Source organism: Hipposideros armiger, unplaced genomic scaffold (genome assembly GCF_001890085.2).
Source record: "Hipposideros armiger isolate ML-2016 unplaced genomic scaffold, ASM189008v1 scaffold_50, whole genome shotgun sequence".
In the NCBI taxonomy this organism is placed as follows: domain Eukaryota; kingdom Metazoa; phylum Chordata; class Mammalia; order Chiroptera; family Hipposideridae; genus Hipposideros; species Hipposideros armiger.
This window is the reverse complement of record NW_017731400.1, coordinates 4,032,109-4,057,558: the sequence shown is the minus strand read 5'-3', so window position 1 is coordinate 4,057,558 and position 25,450 is coordinate 4,032,109. Positions and strand designations below refer to the sequence as shown.

At 40.4% G+C, this 25,450-nt stretch overlaps 1 protein-coding gene across 1 annotated transcript in view; it reads right to left on the bottom strand.

Moving 5' to 3' along the window:
• MBOAT1 (membrane bound glycerophospholipid O-acyltransferase 1) overlaps positions 1–25,450 on the bottom strand; it is a 102,352-nt gene that overhangs the window by 15,175 nt on the left and 61,727 nt on the right. Inside the window, 7 exon segments of the mRNA XM_019640483.1 lie at positions 522–586; positions 2,883–2,986; positions 7,558–7,750; positions 9,633–9,816; positions 11,313–11,367; positions 13,383–13,438; positions 25,335–25,448. Coding sequence (XP_019496028.1) covers positions 522–586; positions 2,883–2,986; positions 7,558–7,750; positions 9,633–9,816; positions 11,313–11,367; positions 13,383–13,438; positions 25,335–25,448 — 771 coding nt within the window.

The following is a 25,450-nucleotide window of genomic DNA, read 5'->3' as shown; positions in this document are numbered from 1 at the left end:
AAATTTTTAATGCTAGGGATAAATACAGAGATCTTCAGCTATTAGGTGCTGACATTGACCCTCTGTGACATCCTAGCAACAGACTCACTGCTAGGTTAGAGGCAGCCCAACTAAGACGTTAAGAGCCTGGCTCTGAAGAGCATCTGTTTGGGCTCTTATCTATTACTCATTAGCAGTGTGACTTTGAGAAAATTACATAACCTCTCTGTACCTCACTTTACTCATCTACAAATGGGGATTATAACCACCAATATCTCATGGGATTGATATGACAATTAAATGAGTGCCTGGTACACAGGAATGACAGGATTAAGTGTTTGATACATTAAAATAAATATGCTACATTGTGACCTTCTCAAATCACTCTATTTCTACTTTTTCGTTTACAGGGCATAGATGCTAAAACAAAACAAAAGTGTCAGATGACATTACTACTGGCAGAGTATTGCTGTTCATCAAACAACTCCCATCTAAACATATCCCAGTGCCATGAGTAATGAGGTCATTTTTGGTTTTCTTACCGCTTTAGCCAAGTAGCTGTCTGAATATTCCAGTTTTCTAAGTACATTTTGAAACTTGTGGCAGTCTAGAAAGAAGAAAATAACACCTATCATTAGTTTTAAAAATACCTCATGTAGTGGAAAGTCGTCCCCAGAATTTCCCTGGCAGCAGATTAGCTGTGCCGTTTCAGCAGTGGTTACTGGGTCAAGGGTACATGAGCTGTTTCATCGTACGCAGTCAAATTCAGGTGTTTATAAGATTTACTTTGCACTAAAGCTCAGCTGCGAAGTCTCAATTTTTTTCAATTTATTTTCAAATTATAGGAAAACTATAGGACTATTTTGTGGGTTTTCCTTCTACTCTCGTTCAGAATTTTTTTTTAAGTCATCTGAATTTTAAAACTACATATTCTAAAAAGGGAATTACCACAGGAAAAGTTTAAGTCTGTTAATTTAGTGCCTTCATGGATACAGAAAAGACATTATCTTTTCACTCTGTGGCTATCTATAAACTAGGTCGGTCTGGTGATGTTATTCTACAAGCAGCTGCACAGGTTTCAATGCTTCCAATTGTATCTGGAATAGTAAGAGACTTTATGCATGAAGGAGTCAATACAGAAAATAAAACAAATACCACCCAACTGGCAATGACACAGGTAAATCAACCACTGAGGAAGAGACATTCCAAAATAAGCCACCAACCAGGTTTCCCCATTAAAAAAAAAAAAAAAAAGTCTTATCAAAGCCTGGTGGTAGAAAGCAGAAAGCCTAATGAAAGTGGAAAGTGCAAGAGCCTCTTCTTTCTGTTTCAACCGTAAGAAAACCTCAGATAGGTTACACACTGGCCTAATGTAATGTGTTTGGAAGGAAGGAAGAGAGGGAGGGAAGGGGAAAAGGAGAGAGAGATGGATGATAGATAGGGTATTACATAGGTAAATAGTGTATTATGAGTTTCTATTTCAAAACCCTAGTGAGTTTTATTTATCCGTGTCTTCTATGGCTAATAAACTGCTACAAGCACAGCTGCAAGGTACCTTCACTAAGTTAGACTTCCTTTCTTTCTTTAGCTCTGTCTATACCAGCTCTATTAAAAATAAAAACTTTCTCCTCTGGTTTTCTTTTAAAATGAACACATAACATAATCACTTAGCCCGTTACCCTCACCACATGCCCCCAGTGGAAGGAGTCTGTCTTGTGGTGCCCGGCTAAGGGGACTGTTAGGCAGCTAAAGGTCATGGGGAGCTCCTGTGAAGACACTTAACCACAGCCCTCCAAGGCAGCCAGCAGTGGTCCAAGAGTTCTGAGGGACATAAGAGTTTTAGTGGGAAAAGAGAGGGAAGTCATAACGTATCTGTACTCTCTCTGACATCATCTACAGAGAAAAGAGAAGCTTGCAGCTGATCTACATTGCTTTTCCAAAAATGAGAAAGGTTGTTCTGGAGGCTGGAGCTTCTCCATTGAAGATGAAGGGAAGCCTCCAGCGTCAAGAAGATGGAGGGTACCCCCGCCCATGACCTCTTGTGGTCTAGGGTCCACCTAACTTGGGTGGCAGGTGATCCCTCTCCACATCCCTGGCTTCCTAATCAACATGCACATCCCTTCTGCCCAAACTCTCCAATGGCACTCTGTCTGCCCCGTGGTGGGTGGGAAACCCCAACCAACAGCCAACATGAGTCACCTGCCCAGAGAACCCACACTTCTGTATGCTGAGAACCATGCCCTCACTCCCATCCTGCTGCAAGGAGGAAAGGCTCTGAGGCTTGGTATTCCTATTCGCTGTGAGTGCTGACAATGCCAAGGACACCAAGAGTGTGGCCCCAAAGAGACCACCTCTGAGGATGAGGACATATCAGAATAATGGTCCAAGAACTAAGCCCGTGAAAGAGGAAAATCACACTGATTCCAATGGCCTAAAGGCTGTGCACCAGGACAATTCTTCTTAAGAGGAAATGGATTATCAGTGTTTTCAAAGGAACCACAGAGAACACTTAAAATATTGAAATCTAAACACAGGAGCTTCCAGTCTGTGTTCTTGACTGAAGAAAGTGGAATGTGAAAAGAGAAAATGACATCTGTATCTTCTAGTTAAAAGAACAGGAATGTAAACAATAAAAAGATTTTCCTGGCTCTTTTTTGGATTTATGCATGTGTTATTATTCCTTGAACCATTAAAACTATGAAAGTAGGTATCCTAAAGAAAGAAAGAAAGAGAGAGAGAGAGAAATCCAAGACAAAATGTCCAGGAGCCTGCTGGACCCGGCATTCCCTGACAGCAGCTTTTTCTTGGACACTGATGCAAAAGGATCCCTGGACAGTGCGCTCAAAGCAAACCATTTGCTTTGTGCACTATGGCAGCTTAATTCAGAAGCATAATAGACTCACCTCAATTTTCCAGATGTTTAGGTTAGAAAGCAGATCCCAACAGAAATTTCCATTCTTATCCAGGCCGCTGAACCCAAAGCCAGCTGCATTATTCACTGCATCAGCTATGGTTTTTAAAACAACACATTAGGAGACGGAACAAAAGTCACATTGCTGCTTTAAAAGATACCAATGTGTCTAGTTTTAAGATAGAGACATAGGCAGTAGTCCCCTTGGAAAAGAAACCAAAAAAAATTTAAAGGACCTGGTACTATTGTGAGTCAGAGAAACATTTTGGTGACCTCAATTTTTATTCATTCACTAGCATTTAGTGAGCACCTGCTAAGAAGGAAGGTGCTAGATGCTCATAGAATTCAAAATGAGAATAAAAGGGAAAGGAAGAACCAAAACAAAGCAATACACAGGAGGATTTAGTGGGCAACTTGGTATAAGAGGAGAAAGGGAAGAAGGTAAAAATGAACTTAAGCTCAGAAGCAGAAACCTAAGAAACAAGGGACCCCACAGAGGTCCAAGAGCTGTCATTAAAGATGGAAGGACATTAACTGGTAAGATCGCATTTGAAGTCAGGAGAACCAGCTTTAGAAGAGAAATTGGAGCTCATTCTGAACATATAAAGCACGACATGCTAGTAGGCTATCAGTTGGAGCTGCCAAGATGCAGTTAGAAAAGTCTGGAATACAAGAAAAAGGAAAGAGCTAGAGATGCAAATATGGGGCCAGCTGCCACAGAAGCCATATGTAGACACAATACAAAAGCCATCCTATCCATAAAGTCAGTCTAAAAGCTCCTGTTTCCATCTTTATTTGACTTCACTGAACTATAAGAAAATATTCCCCTGCAGTATTACATTTCTAAACAACTCCTTAATGAAATGTTTTGGTAAACAAATAAAGACCTGATGAAAATAAACATACTTTTACTATGATGACTAAGGGGCTAATTTTCTCTTTTTATTTATCTTATTTAAAGTTATTAAAATAGTTTCTTTAAAAAAGATAGTCAAACTAATTAAATCACAGCACAGGAACGTCTTACATCTGGCGATCTTAGAAAACTCTTTCTTTCCTGCAGCTCTATTCATTCTGGGTTTATAGGAGTTCAAGCCCAACTCAAGGTGGACTTCTGAAGAGTTAATCTAAGGAGAAACAACCTGTTCTATGTTTGTCTCCTTTACTTTTGGCATAGTTGATGATTTAATGTTGCTTATCTTCAGTTGGCTTCACTGTAAAATGATCTGGTTTCTTTTAGAAGGAAGGATGAAAAGTACTGAGTCCTTCTATGTCATTCTCCCAAGCTGAATGGATGGACACTCAGTGAAAAAGAAAAACAAAGTGAGAGTGTTGCCAGTTAAGAAACAGGTTTACATGTGTGGGCACAGATTTGTGAATGACAGAGGTACACTAAACTAGAAGAAGGGCCCTTGAGGTTTGTGGTGACAACTGAAAAACAGAGCTGGACTGACCATGCTAGGGCCCGCATAACAGCCCCTGAATCCCTTCTCCCATCTCCAGCCTCAGAGCTGGCTGGCCTGGCCAGATCTAAAACAAACCAGAATAATAACTAGTGTGCGTGTGTGCACATGCGCTTACTATCTTTTAAGATTCTGTAAATCACTCTACAGGCATTCCTCATTTATTGCTGACAAAGGCATGAAGGTAGTCATTGAAGGGGGTGCTCGGGAAGCAGATCTCTGGGTTCCTATCTCCACTGGGCAGCAGAGTAAATGCATGGCCTTGGGAGACTTGTCTAACTTCTTAGAAACCTATTCTTTGGGGTATAAAATGGCTAGAATAATGGTAAGTATTTTAAAGGGATGTTGAAAGGATTAAACCAGTCCAACATTGGCTTTATTTATATTATTCATGGCTCTATCATATTATTACAGATAAAATAATTCGGACACCCATATTTTGGAGTTTGTGATCTTTAGAACACAGCCTCGGCTAAAGTTGTTTCACTAATTAGTAGGGGAAAAACAACCAGAATTGTATGCTAAGTCCAAATAAAATAGCTGTATTATTTCAACCCAAACAGTAACTAGAACTAGGCTAACAGTGCAGCTCAGCTGAGAGTCATCAAGAGGGCAGCTTCAAGGATTAAATTTATAATCATGTATAATTACTACATCAATTATATGTAAATGGTGTTTTAAGGAGCTGAATAAAACAATTATTCGGTTAAGTAGTTTAAACATTCCCTGTTATACTATTCACTGCTTCTTTATTCATAAATAATACACAGGTTAATTTCAGATCAGCCCATGCAATCTAAACTTTAGGAAACCTCAAATTGGGGCCATACAAATTAATGAAGTGTTTCTACCGAAGCTACCAAAAAAAAGATAAAGGCGGGGGAGAAAAGAAAAGCAAAAGACTCAAGTCCACAGAGAAAGCTATCCATAGAAATGGTTACTTTTATATTCCAAATAGCCAAAGTATTCCCGAAAGAGCAGAAAAATGCCAGACACCCCCTGTGACCCCCTCCCCACCCAAATCCCCACCAGCACAATCCATTTTGTGTTAGACTTTCCCTATGAGGCCATGAAATGGCCTTTCTTTCCTCCTTAAATCAGGAGCTGATTTAGTCTAGAGCCAGCCCATAAGCCCTGGGTTACAGAATGTGGGAGCGGAAGGGTAGGGAGAGGGGAAGAGGAATGGAGGCTAAGTGAACAAGTAGAAGGTAGTAAGGAAAGTGAGCAATTCTCTCTCAATTCCTTTCTCTCTCTCTCTCTCTCTCTCTCTCTCTCTCTCTCTCTCTCTCTCTTCACACACACACACACGCGCGCGCGCGCACACACGCACACACACACTCAGGTTAGCAAAAAGTGAAAACTATTTCACATAGAAAAATATGCCTGGTGTTCCAAGCAGTGTTCCAGCTATAGTAGCTATAATGCCTACATACTAAGGAAATTAATAAAGCAACTGCAGAAAAAGGAATACGCAATAAGGAGACTTTTGCAGGCTTCCCCAATGACCAGTCGGTATTTGTCACCTCCTCTGTGTTCCTACCATTGGGACAGCTCTTGATACACACTGCCTGCTCGCTGTGCACACACAGAGCGTAACCACCTTCAGGGTGGGGAAGATGTCCTAACTGAATTCCTCGCAGCACAGAACGTGGTTCTCAACAAAAACTCCTTGAATTAAACTGAATGTGTCCAGAAACAAAGTTTACCACACTGCAAATTTTAGAAAAGCTCTAAGTCAGGTGTCTCAGACCAAGTGTTACATAAATACTGCATTGGACTGAACTTATCCCTGAACATTTCGACCCTTAAAAATCATTTGGGGGCTGGCCAAGTAGCGCGTTGGTTAAGAGTTGGCTTGGGACGCCAGCTCTGAGCAGCAGGGCCCTGGTTCAGATCCCACTTGGGCCAGTGACACTGCCCTCTACAGCTCAGATGGTGAACGGCAGCTGGACCTGGAGCTGGGCTGCGGTGAGTCGCAAGCTGGCTGCTGGCTACACACGGTAGCCCATGGCAACCCACTGCCACAGGGGCTCCAGCCTACGCCGTCTCCGGCGACTCACGGCAGCCCAGCTCCAGGTTTAGCTGTTGTTCAGCATCTTAGCTGTGGAGGGCAGTGTCACTGGCCCTCATATGTGGGATCCGAACCAGGACCCTCTGGCGTCCCAAGCCAGTTCTTAATCATCGCGCCACTCAGCCGGCCCTAGATGGTTAAATTTTATGTTATGTTTATTTTACCACAATAAAAAATAATGAGAAAATAATTTCGTAGCTACAAACTTTAATTTGGGGCTAAAACCTTGGATCATGAAGTGAGAAAAGCGGAACTCATTAAGTGCCATGCCCTCACCCATGGAATATGGGCCAAGCACTAGGATCTGAGTTTAATAATCGATAAAACCTCGTAACCCGTCACTGCTCTCTGACATCAAGCCCCAAGGTCACTTTCAGTTAAGATGTTAAACTCCCATTCCTGGAAGGATTCCAAATGTGAAATACATACAGCTGCCATGCCTTATCAAAATCCTTTACCATTCTTGATAAGTAGAAGTGTTTATTGCTCTCTTTAGCAAAGCTTTAAACTTTTCCAATCTAATATTGTTTGAAAAGGAAGATAAAACTTAATATTGATTAAGTTATCTCAGAGGGGGAAAAACAGTGTGATAAAACCAAATTAAGTTAAACTTTCTACCTTAAAAAAAAAATCACTTGAAGTCAGCTTCTTTTTAAGGCATAAAGCTTAACCGACAATTTCTTAAAAAGTATAACCTACATTAGCACGTGTTGGTAAAATGAATGTGTATCATAGATTATGTACAACCCATATATATATTATAATATCATATATTATGATATTGTATGTATCATATATTTCTACAAGAAAGCCAGATCATTCTGGAATTTTTCCCTAACTTTCCATGGCACTAAACAGCCATTTGATTGTTGGAAAGAGCGCCAAGATTTGACATCTGTTAATAACACTGGGTTTAAACAACAGCTTTTCTCCTTATCACATACACTTGAGTTTATGGATGGCGGGAAAGAGGAATGCTACACTGGGAAGTTAAAAAAATGACACTGGCTCAACTGCTTTCCATTATGTACTGGATTTTTTTGGTTAAGTGATCCAAAGTGTTGTTCTGGCTACGCCATCCAAGGAGTGTCATTTTTTTCCTCATTCATTTAGGGCCACACCATCAAACTTACCTAACGTCCAGGCAAAGTAATACTTGGGCTTTGAGGCTTGCATGACAACGTATAAGTAGCAAAGTCGAGTCAGAAAGTTTGCTTTATGAACAAACCAGTCGTCAATCAGGCAGGTGACAGGGAAGGTCTTCGTGAGCGTCAAAAACAAAAGGAGAGACACCAAGGTCATGCACAACTTGTGTATCACAGCTCCCTGAAAATAGGGGGAGGAAATCAGGTTAACCATTCAGAAGACTCCCCGCAGAAGACAGCTTGGACAAGGGCACATGTAGAAACAAAGCTATTCCGGTAGCTGCTTTGGCAATGTTCCCCCCGGAGTGGCAACAGGCATGACACAAGTACCATCATGGACATGTGCTATATTTAGATTCAGAATGTACCTCTGACACTTGAGGCCTGAATGTTATCTCAAATGGAAGAAAACTTTTACCAGCAAATTCTCCCAAAAAAGGATAGATGGTTTTATTACCCAAAACATAAAAGAAACAGAGACTATTATAAGGTGGCAACTTCCATCAGAAAGAAGCAACAATTTGCCTTCCATTTCTGTAGCCAGCAGAGCCAAGGAAATGGGTTTGGATCGCCAGCAAGGTGGATAGAGGCTGAGTTAGGAAGGATTCTGCATGTGTGATTAAATGTCTACACCAAGGCACGGCAGGCAGTGGAAAACTTTAGAAACCTTCCAGGATGGATAAATGTAGTCTGCTCTGGGGTGAAGATGCGCTGACATGTTAAATTCCTCCAGATGGAGTGATTTTGCTCAGTTTCCCTGACATTCCAGGGAATGTCATTTAACATTGGCATAATCATAGCTCCCAACTTTATAAAAACAAACAACTTTTATCTGTAATCTAGGGATAGCACTTGTACCTCCCTCAGAGAGTGGCTTGGAGCTTAAGTGAATAAATATTTACAAGGTACTGAGAACAGTGCCTGTTTCCCAGTTAAATGCTCACCACACTTAGCTACCGAGGGGGCACCAGCTGGTGGGTGCCAGTCCCCTCCCAACAATGTGTCTTTAGTCAAAATGCAGCCTCATCCCTTCAACTTCCCTGTGCACAAAAATGCAAGTCTCCTCGGGGAGTGATGTGAAAGAGTCTCTGATAATTATTATTTTCTAAATAAAGGCATGTGAAACACAAAAGCACTGCTGTGACAGACATGGCCTAGAAACACCTGTGGTTACTTTGATGTCTCACAGCCATGGTGACGTTACTCCTAGATTGTTTCAATACTGCAGCTGGAGCAGAGACATTTGACTAACCGTAAGTGCTGAGGAGCCAACTGTATCAAAACCATCTGAAAATTCATGCTTAATAAATCACTCAAATTTTCAATTATTTAATTTTGCCTAGACTTTCACTAGCAGTTATGAAATATTTCAATTATCCTCATTTTCTCCCTTATACAATTTTCCCCATTCCCTCAATGACAAATTTCCCTTAAATATATGACATTTAACCTGAATAAATTTAGCATATTTGTAAAGTTCAATGAGTTATTCTACTGTAGACTAATTGGAGATTAATAAAATTCAGGTTACAATTAAACTACTTCAAAAAACAAAAACATACTAAACTCTCTCAAAGTCAGAAAAGCCAGGCTTTGGTCATGCCAGTGTAAACTGCTTTCTCTGCAACAGGAGGGCTCTGCAACAGAGCACATTTATTCTGGTCCCCACTTCCTCACCCTCCACCTTTTATGACATATCCTTTGGCTGTATGTGAATTTCTATTCATAAAGACAAAACACTCATAAATGTAAATGTGTTAACTAGTACAGTGCCAAGCACATTGTAGGGACTAAATATTGGCTCATTGACTAACGGATCGACTGCTTTAATCTTCCCAGCCAATGAGCTCCTCTGTGAAATCAACATCTGTGGCTCCAACATAGACAACTGCTGCAAATAAACACCAATACTGGTATTTTAAACAAATGGAGGAAAAAGTTATTGGCCAAACTTCCCAGTAAACTGTTTGGCTTTTTAATTAGGACAATTAGTGAGAGTCAGCCCTGGCAGCAAAGCTCTATTTTCTGAGCCTCAGGATAAGTACTTGGCACTAAAAACTTACAGTGGGAGAAGGTTCTGGCAGGCTGTGGAAACCTTTTTGCTTCCAGTTCACTTCCAGCAACTTCATATGTATATGTCTCCCCTCAATGAAGGCTATATAGTCCTTGAAATTGTTACAGGGGCCAGCTATGACACTCATGAAGTTGAGAAGATAGCTTAAGTATTCCAAAAAAGAGGGTTTTACTCTGTGAAAATAAAAGTTGGAAAGTCTTCAGTCTTTCATTTTTCTATCACATTTGCAAATAAGCAAATCATAAACACAGGTGTTATCTTTACAGTTTATTAATTATGACATGATGTTTCCTTGTTCTGTTTCCCTAAAAACCCGCCAGAGAAATCTTGTTGAAAATTTAACCAGGTGAGTGTCCCAGAAAAGGTTCAGCACTCCGTGGCGCCCTCTGCTGGCCGGTCACTGCTATAAACACGGAGAGCGGGGTATAAGGGCAAAAGGGAACTCTGAGGCTGGGAAATCAACCTTAGCTGTCTGTCTACAGGAGAAAATGAAGGTAATAAACATCAGGCAGGGTGGGAACCTGGCCTACCGTTAGTTGATCGAGATGCTTTGACATGGGAAAACTCCCTCCCGACTGCCAAAATAAATAGAAAGCAAATCATGGGTGGAACCAGTTTCCACTTGAAGAGGCCACACAAAACTACCACTGCAAGCAGTCTCTTGTCTGCTTTGGCATCCAGGCACGAGGTCCTGAACAACAGACAAGGATAGTGGCCGGGGAAAAAAATCTGTAGAGCCCAGTTCTGTGTAGTGGATTAATGGCATTTTAAGGGGCACGTTCTTTTAGCAGGATAGAACTGTGGGGAAAGGATTCCTAAAATGCCATTGGTGACCAGTCGTTGGAATTATGCCTTGCAGCATTTACATTCCCATAAGGCTTAGCAAAGAACTTGATTCATTAGACTCTTCCAATGGTTCTCCATTGCTTCCAAGTCCCAGTTTTTTAACAAAGGAACGAAGCACTCAATCACCTACCTCCTGGGACTCTCTCTTCTCCCAGTTATCTCCTACTACTCTCTGGTAGGAACCCTCCGCCATGGCTGCAGCACCATCCCCAATATGCTACCCCACATGCCAGTCCCACTCCCACGTTATTGTCCTACTTTGCATCGCCTCCCTTCCTCTCCAACACCCACCCCTCTTTCTACGACAGGTCAACACGGGCCAAAGTCCACCTTCAACCTTTAGCCTTCCTCCTTCCTCCTAGTCCCAGCCCATAGTTACATGGCCAGCTCTACTTCCTATCATTTTTCACGCTAGCATCTAATCATACTGATGTGCATCGATAATTAACTTTTTCTTGAGGACCTCAAGACACATGCCCAATAAAAATAATCATGGGATAGACATAACAACCCCAGTGAAGGAGAATCCTGCAAAACTAACAAATTGTAGCTCCATTTACTCTTTGGCCCAGCAATCCCACTTCTGTGAATCTATCCTACAGCTATACCCAAACCCATTTAAAATGACCGATGGATAAAGTTAGTCATCATTTACCATTTGCAAAAGCCAACGACTGGTAGACAATCCAAGTGTCCATCAATAGCAGATTCATTAAATAAATGGTATTACATCCATTTAATAGAGATCATATGCAGATATTGGAAAAATAAGGAAGATCTCTAGATACTGATATACAAGGGGCTCAAGAATATATTAACTTACTTTATAGCAAGTCGGTGTTGCTCAGCAGAGAGGTCTTCAGCTCTTCGACCTAATCCTATCAAAAAGAAAAAAATTTAGAAATAAGATGTTTGAAGTAGATAACTAATTCTAAAAGAGACTTATAAAACTCCTTTGAAAAAGGTGATTGATTTTTGTTTCATAAATCATAAAGGGTCCCCACATCCATTTTTAAAAAATGCCTTCGATCAAAGGGCTACTCCTAAGTGCATGTGTGAGAAAGTCTCTATAGGTTCTTATGGAGAGGGGAGAATTCAAGGGTTACCCCGATTTAATTCGCACAGTATGACATGGATCCCAGAGGACTCTCCACATCTACACTCCTTACTACACTCTGTTTTTGTTGAGAAAAACATATGAGAGAAACAAGCCTGCCTTTGCAGCCTGTACCAGAAAGGCCTCTCTTATAGCTGGGTACAGGCACCTGGTACAAGCTGAGCATGGGTGGGGAATGGAATGGGGAAAGGAATAGGGACTTTCCTCTTCCAAAACACAGGAAACGTAACCCTGAATGCAGGGAAAACACAAAAGAACCATCAGATTTTTCTTCTTTTATAGCTCATCCATGCCAAAAAAACTCCCAACCAAATCACATTCGTGCTTCCCATAAAATGTATGTTAACTTAGTGTCAAAGGAACTGAAGAGCCATCTCATAAGCATTAGATGTCAATTTCAAAACTGTATATTCAGCTAAGACAGATTTGGTCACCAATCATAAAGGCAACTCAAAAATATGCCTAGGAGAAGGCAGAGTGGTTCCGGAATTTACTTCTTCCTCCCACACACAAGAAAACAAGACAACGGCTAATAAACATTTTGCTGCATGTCAGGGATGTTCCAGAAAGTAGGGGAAACTGAGAATGTTTACAAAAGTAAATTTAGGCAAAAAGTCTATGTAAAACAAGCAACCCAAGAAGCAGTGTTAAAAAAAAAAATCACACTCACTCTTTTCTAAGGTCTCTCCAAGTAGCACATCTCCGGCAATCCCAGAAATTAAATTGATGTTAGCTATTGATTTATGTTGCTAATGTTAGTCTATAACCACTATACTACCAAGTAGATTTTCAGGTACAAAAATAATTGACAAAAATCACCCAGCTTGTCCAGGACTTAGCTAATTTGGGCACTAAAAGTCTTACATCCTGGGGAAGTCTGGTTCTGGGCAAACCAGGATAGTTGGTCACCTTAGACAGACTCTATCCTTGGTATCAAATTACCCATTTCTCTACAGAATAACTAAGTCACCAAAAACAAACTAGGAATAGACAGGGTCAAAATCAAATCAGTTTCCAAGCTTCAAGGAAAAAGAAGACTAGTGGAGATTATAAATCTTCTCAACATGCCAACACATAAAGATGTTTCAGCAGTCAGAAAGCGTTTGCCAAAGAAGTCCAAATCCTCAGAATATACTTTTACTAATTGCACCTGGCATGGCTTAAACCCATCTTCCGCCCAGCTGAAAGTGTCATTGTCCTTCCCTGGAACCCAGTTTTAACAGTGGAAATCACCCTTACCGGCCATTTTCAGGAAGGGCCTGGGTAAAAAAATTATTCAGTTTTTATACCAACAGAAGAGTCTTTCTTCTCCCAGCTTTTTATAGGGTCAGGCTAATCTCATTAGATAATTTTCCAAACCGAAAAAAGAAACCTAGATAAAAAAATGGTGAAGCAGCCAATGCTGTTTAATCTTTTATCACCGCATGAGATCCTTCAAGATGAAACCAAAGAAACAGGATGCCATTTTTTCTTAACAGGTTTGGAAATGATGGATCAGAGAGCACCAGAAGTTAACTTAAATTTAAAACATTGCAAAAGTAAACAGAAAACCCATTGTTCTCAATGCAAATATTTCAGCAAATTTAGGCTACAGATTCAGGAGGGCAATGGTAAATAATGGCTGGGCAAGTAAAAAGCTATTATTAAAGAGGCCTGCAAATTTTTGACAAGCTCTAGCAAGGTCTGCCAGCACTTGTCTAAACCAGACACTGTGTATAGAGAATAAAACAATGTCAGGTTCACTCTTAGAACTAAAAGAAGGGTCGCTTTTCTTACCGTCATGAACTTGGAATGCCAAGGTTGTGATCTTCTGAGTGACAATCATCAGAGGCCTAAAAGGAAGATACAAAATAATGAAGATGGGTAGAAGTGCCACTGGGAGAAACTTTTTATTCTATTTCTCTGCATGATGGTTCTTCATCTTAAAGATTATTAAATAAAATATAAAAACACTGAATTCAAAATAAATAATTTTTATTTCCCTTTTAAGTCACTTTAAGTAAGTAGATATAATAACGCTGAACAGCAAGGTCACACCAGGAAGTTCCTCTCGAGCTGTTACTCAAAGCATAGGTTCCAGAACCGGCACCCTCTGCGTGGCCTGGAGCCTGTTGGAAATGCAGAACCTCACACTCCATTCCAGAACCGGAAAATAAATAAGAATCTGCATTTTAACAAGATCTCCAGGGCATCTGAACACACATTAAAGTGAGAGCAGTGCTGGTGTGGGATACCCAATCCAGTGCCCTGGTTCCACCTGGATGAGATACATATTTTGGTCCTAATATGCTTTGTTCTATGAAAGGCGATTTTTCCATGCACATATAGTACAACATACATTTGTAAAATGCAGCCGCCTGTAAATAAACCATTGAGTGACAAAAAAATAACACCAATCTCCATTTGAGAAAAGCCATCAAATAAAAACTTGCCTAGGAAGTGTCAATAAGTGTGTCAAGATAATTCAATGACGGCAAGAGTAGTCTTTTCAACAAATGACGATGGCACAATGAAATATCCACATAAAAATACAAAAAGTAATTAAAACGGATAAAAGACCTACATCTAAGAGCTAAAACTATAAAACCCTTCAAAGGAAACACAGGCATGAATCTTCATGGCCTTAAATTTGGTAGTGGCTTCACTGATATAACACCAGAAGCACAAGTAACAAAAGAAAAACAGATTAAATAGGTATCATTAGAATCTAAAATTTTTGTATTTCAAAGGACACACATCATCAAGAAAGGGAAAAGGCATTTCACAGAATGCATGAAAATATGTGCAAATCATGTATGTGTCAGAGACTTGTACTGCAATATACAAAGAATTCTTACCACTCAATAATAAAAAGACAAATAACCCAATTTAAAAACGGCCAAATGATTTGAATGGACATTTTTCTAAAAAAGATATACAAACGGTGAATAAGCACATGAAAAAATGCTCAACAGTAATCAATCATCAGGCAAGTGCAAATCAAAACCACAATGGGATACTAGTTCTCAGGCAATAGGATAACTAGAATCAAAAAGACAGATAAGTATTGGCCAGGAGGTGGAGAACTGGGACCCTCATATATTACTGGTGGGAACATTAAGTGGCATAGCTGCTTTAGAAATAAAATAGTCTGGTGGTTTCTCAAAAGGTTAAGCAGTTACTGTATGACTAAGCATTTCCACTCCTAGGTATATCTCCATGAGAAATAAAAATTTGTCTACACAAAAATTTGTACACATGTGTTCAGAGCAACATTATTCATAATAATCCAAAAGGAAATAACCCAATGTCCATTAACTGATGAATAGATGAATAAATGTGGTATATTATTCAACAATAAAAATAAGGAAGTACTGACACATGCTACAACATAAATGGACCTTGAAAACATGCTAAGTAAAAGAAGCCAGACACAAAAGGCCACATATTGTATGATTCCATTTATATGAAATGTGTAGAACAGGCAAATCCACAGAGAAATTAAGTAGACAGCTGGTTACCTAAGGCAGGGAGAATTGGGAAGAAATCAGGAGTGATAGCTAATGCATACTGGTTTCTTTCGAGGGTGGTGAAAATGTAAAATTAATTGTGGTGAATGGCTGTAGTCTGTAAATTTACTCTGTGAATATGCTAAAAACCATTGAATTGTAAAGGAGTGGACTGTATGGTATGTGAATTATGTATCTCAATAAAGCTGACATTTTTAAAATGCACCTGTTTTGTTTTTTTTTAATTGTGTTACCCTAGTTTCCTAGCTCTATTCTTACTCAAGCAGACAAGATAAAATCCCACTGCTCTAACAACCACACTTTCCTCCAGGCCTTCTTAGTCCATCCTGGTTTTCTGATCTCCATTCTTATGGCTTCTCCCTGATTTTGCCATCTCTGACTTTTATGGACTGAAGGCTCATTTACAGAGAATGCTGACTCTTTGATCAATATCCTATGGAGGTGTCCCCAGGATGCCACACAGCCTCTGTACCTGAGCTCAGGCCAGGCCCAGGTGTGTGAGAGGATAGGATCCGACACAAGCCACCTTTAGGCCAAGTCTGATGTGTGTCAGCTGCACTTAGCCACTTCTCTGTGAGTCCATTTTCCTCTTTAGTTTCTCTCATTGGAATTCCCATTTCTCATCTCTTTAAAATAATAAGCATGTGTTCTTAAAATATCAACATAAGCTAACAAGATAAAGTATTTCAAAGAAAGTACCAACAAACACCCTTTGAAATCTGAACACCTATACCGAATTTTATACCTTATTTACAAAAGCCCCAGTGGCCATGGCCATTTGCTTGAAACAAGATTCCGAATGTTGTGTCTGAGAGAAAGGGAAGTGAGTGTGATTGCAGAAAGGAGGGCATCTGTGCTCTGCCAGGACTGGATGGAGAGGACTCGTAGGTGTGGCAAACAAGGGAGTCATGGGGGCTGATCACTCTAGGGCAGCAAGATGTGACCATAGCTAACACTGATGTGACTACGCTCTCTTATATTGAAAAAAATAACTCCTCTTCCACAACACTGATGTTTGGGTCCCGGAAATGGGGGCTCCATGGAAGCTTTCTATTGGGCTGTCAGAAAAGTCATGACGTATTTTTTCTGGTTTTCATTGCAAAAATGCGTCATGACTTTTCCGACAACCCAATACCAGACCAAATTGGATGATATCACTTTGCAGCTCACCTCCTTGATAATCAACAAGACCTCTGACCCACAATGCATAACAGATGTCATGAGCTCCTTTTTTTGAAAGAGACACACTCTAAGCATCACATTCAAGGTAGTTTCAAGTATGACTTTCAAAGTAGAGTAGTTTTCTTTCCAAAGCCTTTTTGCCTTCCCCCCCCCACCCCCCACCGAGAGACTGAAAGTCTTAGGAATCAGTTATAGGACCTAAGCTCCCTGTCTTCCTTACACAAATCCCAAGTACAAAGCTTTTTAAATTTGAGACACATTCTGTGGTGACTGTGCAATTGGCAAACCAAGGAAGTTCCTAAGTTCGGTTGAATTCACAACTTCATTTTTAAAGGGCCTAAAAAATATATCAACAAAGACATAAAATTTGTCATGGAAGTAGCCTACCCTTGTGTCTCTATAGAAATATAGCATTTGTTTTCCTCTATCTTGGGTTGGGTTTAATGTACTCTATAATTAGGCACATGTTCAGCGAAGCATTGGGTAAGCTGATAATCACCTATGTGGTGGTGGCCGTGAGAACGCGCCTCTCAGATGGGCTGCTGGGGGAGCAGAACTGACTGGCTCCAGCGGCGCCCTCTGCTTCTGCCACCGTGTTTGCTGAGCCCAGGCCTCTCTGGGGCTGCTCCCAGCCAAACACTGAGCAGAGCAGGGGGCCGCAGCAGGTCCCTCCCTACTAGGCACGGTACTCCTGTGCTCGGAGAATTGTAGCTCAAGGATATCTCATTGAACTTGACAAAACTTTCTCAGAACTGCACTGCAGTCCAAGACCTCTCTTAATTCCGTCCCTCTCTTCTCTCAGGGATCTTACGTGCATTTCAATCTGATGGCTCTCTCACCCTCATCCAGTTGTCTCCCAGTTTTCCCTCACAGGGATTTCACCCAAGAAATCTCTTACACTTCTGTTCCCATCTTGGCATCTGCTTCTTAGAGAACCCAGACTAATGCTGAATATCTAGATCAACATCCATAAATAACAATTATTCAATATGAAATCTGCACCATTGGGTCTATGTAAAAACCGTATTTTTGTAATTAAAAAAAAATTTTTTTTATTGGGGAACAGCCATGGTCATTGGTTACACATTGCTTTCATGCTACAATGGCATAGTTGACTCTTTTAGGGAGGGCGCAGCTCACAGTGGCCCATGCAGGGATTGAACCGGCAACCTTGGTGTTACCAGCACCATGCTGTAACCAACTGAGTTAGCGGTCACCCCCTTTCTGTCATTCTTTAGAAAAAAAGAATGGCCCTTTTTTTGAAACAAAAATATTAGCAGCTAAGGATCAAATACTGTTTGTTACACATCATCCAGACTATACGTTCAACAATACAGTGCTTCTGTTCTAAACATCTTAAAAAGTTTCTAGCAACTTCAATAAGAAACAACTTACATATAACATCATGGGTTTATCAAGCATAATATACTGATAACTTGTGAAAAAGCAGATCTAAAATCCACAAACCAGAACTAGAACCTGTTCACTAAAAGGAATGAAGTCAGACTTCTAAATTCTTACTTTTTCACGGAAGAACGATCTATACTTTTGCTCAAAGTCCTTTTGAACACATTTTCATTGATCAATTTATTTAAACATATGAGTGGATCAAATACCAAACTGAGATTACACAATTTACTGAGATTCAAGAGTCAAATCTGTAGTTACCGACTAAAGATAAATATAAATCCATGTTGCACTGCAATCAAAACATAATAATCTAAGACAATAATTTGTTGGTTTGTGGTTGGAACTCATGCTTTCTTTTTGCAAAAAGGCAAACCTAGCATACACAAGCACACACTACAAGCACAGGAAGGACTCAAAGAGGCTCCTTGAAGCAAGCCAAAGACCTTCCTCAGGACAGTGAAGCCCTGGAACCTGAGCTGCACTCAGTTTCCACCCTGAGAAGTATGCCCTGTCCTGGAATCTGTACGCACCGGTCAGTCGTGAGCCCTGCACTTGAATCCATGGGGACCAGCTGACCAATCTGAAATCAAGGTGAATCCAGCAGGGTTCAGGTAGGGCTACTTCTTTTTGTCCTGTGAATTTTTTTCATGATAAAAAAAAAAGCCAAAGCAAACCTTTTATCTTCCTGAACCTAAAATTATTAGTCAAATTTGAATAATAAAATATAGGAGGAAATAAAGAAGAGGAAACAGGCAGTTGGAGGTGTGTTTAGAGTAACAAGAAAGACAGCAATGCCATCCCCAACCCTCCTGCTCCCACCACACAATCAATCAATCAATGCCTTCTGATACAGACTTTGGACAATTTACCAGAAGTGGTATCCATTCATACATTTCCATTTCCCATATCGACTCTCAACAAAAAATAACCTGTTTTACAACATTAAACGAAACTCAGTTTTGAGTAGTATTCCAACAAAACCTGTTTTACTTTAATCTTTGGACCCAAAGTGGGTAAGTTCTCTGTCCTGGTAAAGCTAGGATGGAACAATGAGATAATGCAGTCATCAAAAGAGCCACCCCCAGTCACACAGCTAGCTGGCCAGCATCAAGGCAGATCTGACAGTCAAAGGATCTTACTGTCCCTAGTAGGTCACTTTAGATCCAAAAAGTTATCCTTTATATTTGTATTATTTCTTTGTTTACAATACAAATGCACATGTAATACTTACAAACTAGGAAAGCAAGGAGTCAGGCAAGCAAGGTTAGCAGGGTGGGAGAATACAAACAAGTACAATGAACTTCCAATCAGCTGCAACCCGGGCCGGGACCACCATCTTGCACAACAACTAGAGATGCTAAGATACAATGTGAATTGTGCAACCCATAGCTTGGACTCAGCAGCTGAGGGACACAGGAGGCTTGGCAGTACCTCCTCATCTCCCTGCTGCCTGTGCCCCACCTGTGCCCCCTGATTCCTGGATTACTGAAGAGGTGGGTGATGATATTACAGCTTTAGTGGAATACTCCCACATTCCCATCAACTGTGCCAACCTTGGGGAAGAAAACAATGGACTCCAGGAGTCCCAGCAAAGAAGGTACCCAGCTCCATCAGGCTTCCTAGGTCTGCACCGGAAGGCATCGGAAACTCCTCTGGACTCAGTTTAGAGTTCATGGTTTCTGTACAGAACCATCCAGTGGTCAATCAGAGCAGAATGGGCTCTTACTTTTTCCACTCATCTTTTCAAAGATTTCATCTCTCTACTTTGGCACTCAACAACAAAACCACCTGTTCTTCATTTTAACAGGAGCCCACCAAATACACTTTGTATAACTTATACTCAAGTCTTCGGAATTAAATTCGAAGTGACTGTGTTAATTATTGAAAAGCTGACAGCAGTCTGACGAGAAACAAGAGCGATGAAATAAGCAAATCTTGAAATCTCTTTGCAAATATCTTCTTTTTTGCACCTTATAGAACTCGGTTATTTGCATATACTGGAGCGGTTAGATGGAGTGATCAGGATGTCTTGACAGAGGAAAACATTTCTCGTTGAAAAACAGGGCAAATGATCTCTCCACCACTAGCAAGGAGTTCAGGCAAGTTATTTCTATTTTGGATAACAAGAAACACAATAAGGTAACAGGAAACACAAACAGCTATTGTTCTGCTCCGGTAGGCGGCAGTGCACCATAATATGCATGCATAATATATTTAAATGACATTTAGGATTTCTCATTATAATCATATAAAAGAATAAAACAGTTATTAAAATCACCAATAAAGCACCCCTCCCATAGAACCACTGTTTTAGTATTTTGATTATTTCCTTCCCCTCTTTTTTCTACGCATGTCCACATTCATAAAAATGGCATCTTATTACATGTATTTGTTTTGTGGTTTTATTTTCCATTATCTTGTAAGCATTTTCCAGTGTCATTAAACATTCTTTGAAGACATCATTTTCAATGCATGCATTTTAGTACCATCATTTAATCATTTACCTCTTTTGAGCCATTTAGGATGCTTCCAATTTTTCACTATTATTGATAACAGTTGAACATGCTTATGACTAAATTTGATTTCCTTAAGGTCATCCAATTCCTAGGAATGCATCCTATCATAGAATACAAACTTCTTAAAAATTCTTGCTTGAAATGTTGGACTAAATTGCCTTCCAGAAGGGTTGTACCAATTTATACTCCCACTAGCAATGTAGAAGAGTTCTCATTTCATAATGTTTTCAAAAGCACATGGGCAACTCAAATTGCCAACATGATGGGAGAGCAATTATCTGCCTGAATCTTGCCTAGCCTACAAAAAATAAGTAGGATTTCTTGCTGCTTCCCTCAGAAGAAAGCTCAATTTGCACCCTTCTGTGAGCAAAAAAAAAAAAAAAGGATCAGTTAGTAGTTCACTATCACAAACTAAAAAAGACTCAAGTACCAGCTTTATTACAAGCAATTGTTGAAATTCCCCTAGAAGAGCTATAGATGTTCTAGTATCTTCAATAGCCGACATTTACAGAGAAAGCATGGGGGATATTCACCACTGAATGTATTGATATAATTGTATTAGCAGCACTAATAAAAATGTATCTTGTGTGCTATCCTCACCTTTAACACCAGTCTAGCCCATGAAAACGTGATTACTTTCAGAATGGGAAATAACATTTCAAGCACTACAATAATCTAAAGTACAAGTTTATGTGTTCCCCAAATTTAAAAACATATATATATATATATATATATATATATATATATATATATATATATATATATATATATATATATAGTTTGACACAAACACTAATCTAATCCAATCCCATTCAATTCCTGTCTGCATTCTTATTCTAAAGGTGTAATAAAGTATGTTAAGCACTTAGGTTTGTATGCATGCTCAAAAGAGAATAGCTACCACCTCAGACTGCTTTAAATGCCAGGTTCAACTTCAGAACGCTACTGTATTCCTCAACAGAATCCTAAATAAGGTTTTTAAACTGAAATAAATAGCAGCGTTAAATTCCATTCTGAAGGAGAACTTGTGGTTGCTTGCATGCCTGTAGCGAGAACACACTGGTAAAGAATCTCTCTAATTGACAATTTGTCATTTGAAATGTCTTGTCAATTTCCAGTTGGTATGTACCCCTCCATTTATGTTAACTGATATTGTCCATGAAGATGGATTTACTACAGTGAGGCACTGTGCTCTTATGGTGGTAGGGGAGTAATGCTGCTTAATAATTCCCTATAATTAAAAGAAAAAGACATACCTCCAAGAACTGTACAGTATGGCCACTCAGCAATTAGAGAACTAAACTACATGTGATTTACAGATAGCAGACACATTTTTTTTGTATCCTTTCCCTAACAACAGTGTCCTTTCTAGTTCAAACATTCTGCAGTTTTGTGGGTAACGTCTGAGATTTCTTCATACAAGGAGATCCAAAAATGCCAGAGAACAAACATCACTTGAGGAAATTTATTATGGCTATGCTGCTCAAAGTCAAGTTGACAGGAACTGATTTCCATCCTCCCCTGCTGTCAAACCCCAAAGCCACAATGTTCACAAACACATTACTGTTTTCCACAAATGCCCTTTATTTTTCCTTCTGGTAACTTTCCACAATTCCGATTACACTAAAAATGATGTGACAATCATGCAAAAGTTACAGTTTTATGAATAAAACCAATAGAGGAGGAGGTGTGTCAAGAGCAGAAACAGATGTGGACAGTAGAGACACTCCTACCCTGTACCACCAGGAGTGGGGGACAGTTGTTAGCTCATCCAAAGGTATACAGTCATAAAACAATCTGTATTACTTTCCTAGAGCTGCCATAACAGATTACCACAAATTGGATAGCTTAAAACTAGGAACATATTGTCTCACAGTTCTGGAGGCTAGAAGTCTGAAATCAAGGTGTTGGCAGAACTGGTTCTTTCTAGAGGCTCTGAGGGAGAATCTGTACAGGCTTCTTCCTAGCTTCTGACGCTGACAGAAACCCCTGCAGTCCCTTGGCTTATAGCTGCATCACTTCTATCTCTGCCTCCATCTTCACATGGTCTTCTTCCCTCTGTGTGTCTCTATGTGTCTGTGTCTCTCATGGTCTTCTTATAAAGACCCCAGTCATAATGAATCTAGTGTGTCCTCATCTTAACTATTTATTATACATCTGCAAAGATGCTATTTCCAAATAGGGACATAGTCTGAGGTTCCAGGTGGACATGAGCTTGGAGCAACACTAATCAACCTAGTACACAATGATACGCTTACATGTAAACTTCCTATATAAACTTGAAGTAGATAACTGTACCTTCATTCGGCAACCTTTGCTCACGCCTGTCTCCTATAACTGTGCCCCGAATACAGAGGGTTCTCAATCAGTGTCTGCTGAACGATGAACCAATGAACCTTTGGCATAAGACCAAAGCCTTTTTCTTTTGAGTGTGGATCTGCTCAATGATGGCATCTCTCCTACCTAAACCCTCATCCACTATCTCCAGAGTCATTTCCTCTAACATGGACTGAGAAGGTAAAAGAAAGTAAAGATGCTTGCAAAGATGCTGAGCACAGACCCTTCGTTTTTATAACCCACCCCCACAGCCTTTCAGCATTCTCATCTCCATTTAATTCAACACCTATTATTATTAAAATGCTAACATTCTTTGGTGGCTTTCTAACTTAGACCTAGAGAAAACATTTTGTCTCCTTTTATATAGACCCAGCATATATATAAATCCAAAGTGGAATAGACAAGTTTGGGAATAAAAACATATGACACTAGATAAGTATACACATCACTTGATGACAGCAAAAGTGCCCGTGCCTGCCAACTACAAACACTCCATGCACCGGGGTCTCAGTGAGTATGATTTACAGCCATTGAAAGCCAAGTGCAAGGTCCAAAATGCAGTGACAAACTCAAGGTGGAGGGCGGGGGCAGGGAGAACGGCAATCAGGGAAAGCTTTGTAAAGCAGGGATCTCCAAGCTGGGTTTTGGAAAATGAAGTGGAACATTCTCACACAGACAAGGAGGATATATGTCCCTCTAATCAGTGGAATGAGCAAGGCAGAGGAGGCACAGAGATATGGGCTAAACTAGGGTGTGTGCGGACCATCAGCTTTTCAGCACTGCTGCCATCTGCAGTGCACAGTGGGGGTACGACATGGCAGGAAATGAAGCAGCTCCAACTCATGATGGGGCTGTTTGATATTTTAGGACCTCATTCTGGTTGGTATAGAGAGCACACACTGGAGAAGCGGCAGGGCAGAAGGCAGGATGGCCGGTGAACAAGGTTGCAGACACATGGTGGTCCAGGGCGGTGGCAGCAGGCATGCAGAGCAGTGCATGGAGATAATGACAGCCAGGCTGTAGCCCTGATAGGATGTGGTGACATAGGAATGTGGGTTTAAGAGACAGGGAGGTGACTTTCAGGGACTTCCACAGGCACTTGCCTCACATCACTCTGCTCTTGCAGAGCTGCTCCCTCTGTCTGAATACCTTTCCTCCTGCCTAAATGTCTCTGGCAGCTGGCACTGTGACTGGCATCTTAGGGACTCAAAAATTGTTGCAGAAATGAATAAACGAATGAATGAATGAATGAATGAACACTTTGTGCCCTAAAAAGAAAAGATGATATAGATGAGAAATAGGTAAAAATCTGCTTTGGGCTAAAGTCAACATTTTTTGCTCAATATTCCAACCAAACATGGCTGGCGGGGCTGTTTAACAGGCTCCTGGAGACATTGAAAAAAGGACTGACAAATACTATTTAACTCATTCATTTATTGAACACCTATTAAATGCCAGGAAGTCTTCTAAGTATTGGGGGGAGGGGGCATGGTTCTGGGGTAAAACAAAACAAAACAAAAAATGGAAGACTTTTGATTAAATATTTGGGTAAGTTATGATCACCATTTAAAAATTATTTTTAATGCAATAACTTCCCAGCCATATTGTTATCTTTGCTGCTTCCATATTTTCCACATTTTTTAGCAACACACATCATTAAAAAATAAAAAATTTGTGAACTTGTTTCAGAAAAATTGCAAAACTGCTCCACAATCTGGGGGAAAAGAATGCAGAAAGGAGACAACTCAAATAGGTGAAATCCAGAGGCCTGTGGGTAAGAAGAACTGACGTACAAAAAGCCAGTCCGAGACCAAACCGTGGCAGTGGAAATTTCAATGCAACAGTCTGTGTGTCCAAGAGGAACATTCCTTTGCCTTCCTAAGCCTCTTCATGGTGGGACAGTTTAGTTGCACAACTTGCAAAGTTCACAGAAATGAGCTGTGAGTTGTAAACCCTTTATATCACTGCCAATTCTCCAATAACTCATCAAATGAAATGCGGTTCAACCTGATCGGAGAACTCGGGTTCTCCCTGACCTCAGGCTGCCTGCAGAGAACAGAACCGAACTCTTAACCAAGTAATGTGGATAACATACAATATATTATAAGGAATAACTCTGCTTTAGGGTATAATCTTCAAGACTCATGAAAAGTATTAACTGAACAAACGTCAACAGAGTATAGAATTTTCACTGATCCATCCATTGTCTTCACTAGGTGACCAATCAGAAGAAGGGTGGCCCACCAGGTTAAGGCCTGGTGACAGACAACATTTTTACAACTAGTATGGAAGAATATCTGTATTATTAACTAATAAGAGATAAAGGGCCTTACAACAGGGGTTAGCTAACTTTTTCTGTAAAGAGCAAGATAGTAAATATTTTAGGCTTTGCAAGAGTCATATGGCTTCTGTCACAACCACTCTACCACTGCTGTGCAAAAAGCAGCCAGAGACAACACATATGTGAGGAAGCACCTGGTTGTGTTCCAATGTAACTACAAAACCAGGTGGTGAGATAGATACAGCCCACAGCCATAGCTTGCGACCCCTGCCTTGTAACCTGGCTGAGCTTACAGCCCTACAGAGCAATCAAATCTTACCCTCAACCTCATTAGCACAGTCTTACCAACTGACTTAACCATGATTCTGATGGGCATGCTTGATCTTTACAGACCCCAAGAGACTGAGTCAAAGCCGGCAGTCAGACCACCCCAACACACACACACATACACACACACACACACACACACACACACACACACACACACACACACACACTGGAAGGTTGAATTCAGGAAAAATCTGTAGTGAGAATCCCATAGTGGAAGATGTATATTCTGCTGATGTGGCATATTGTAAGGTATCCCATGGCTATGAAAAAGGAGTATCT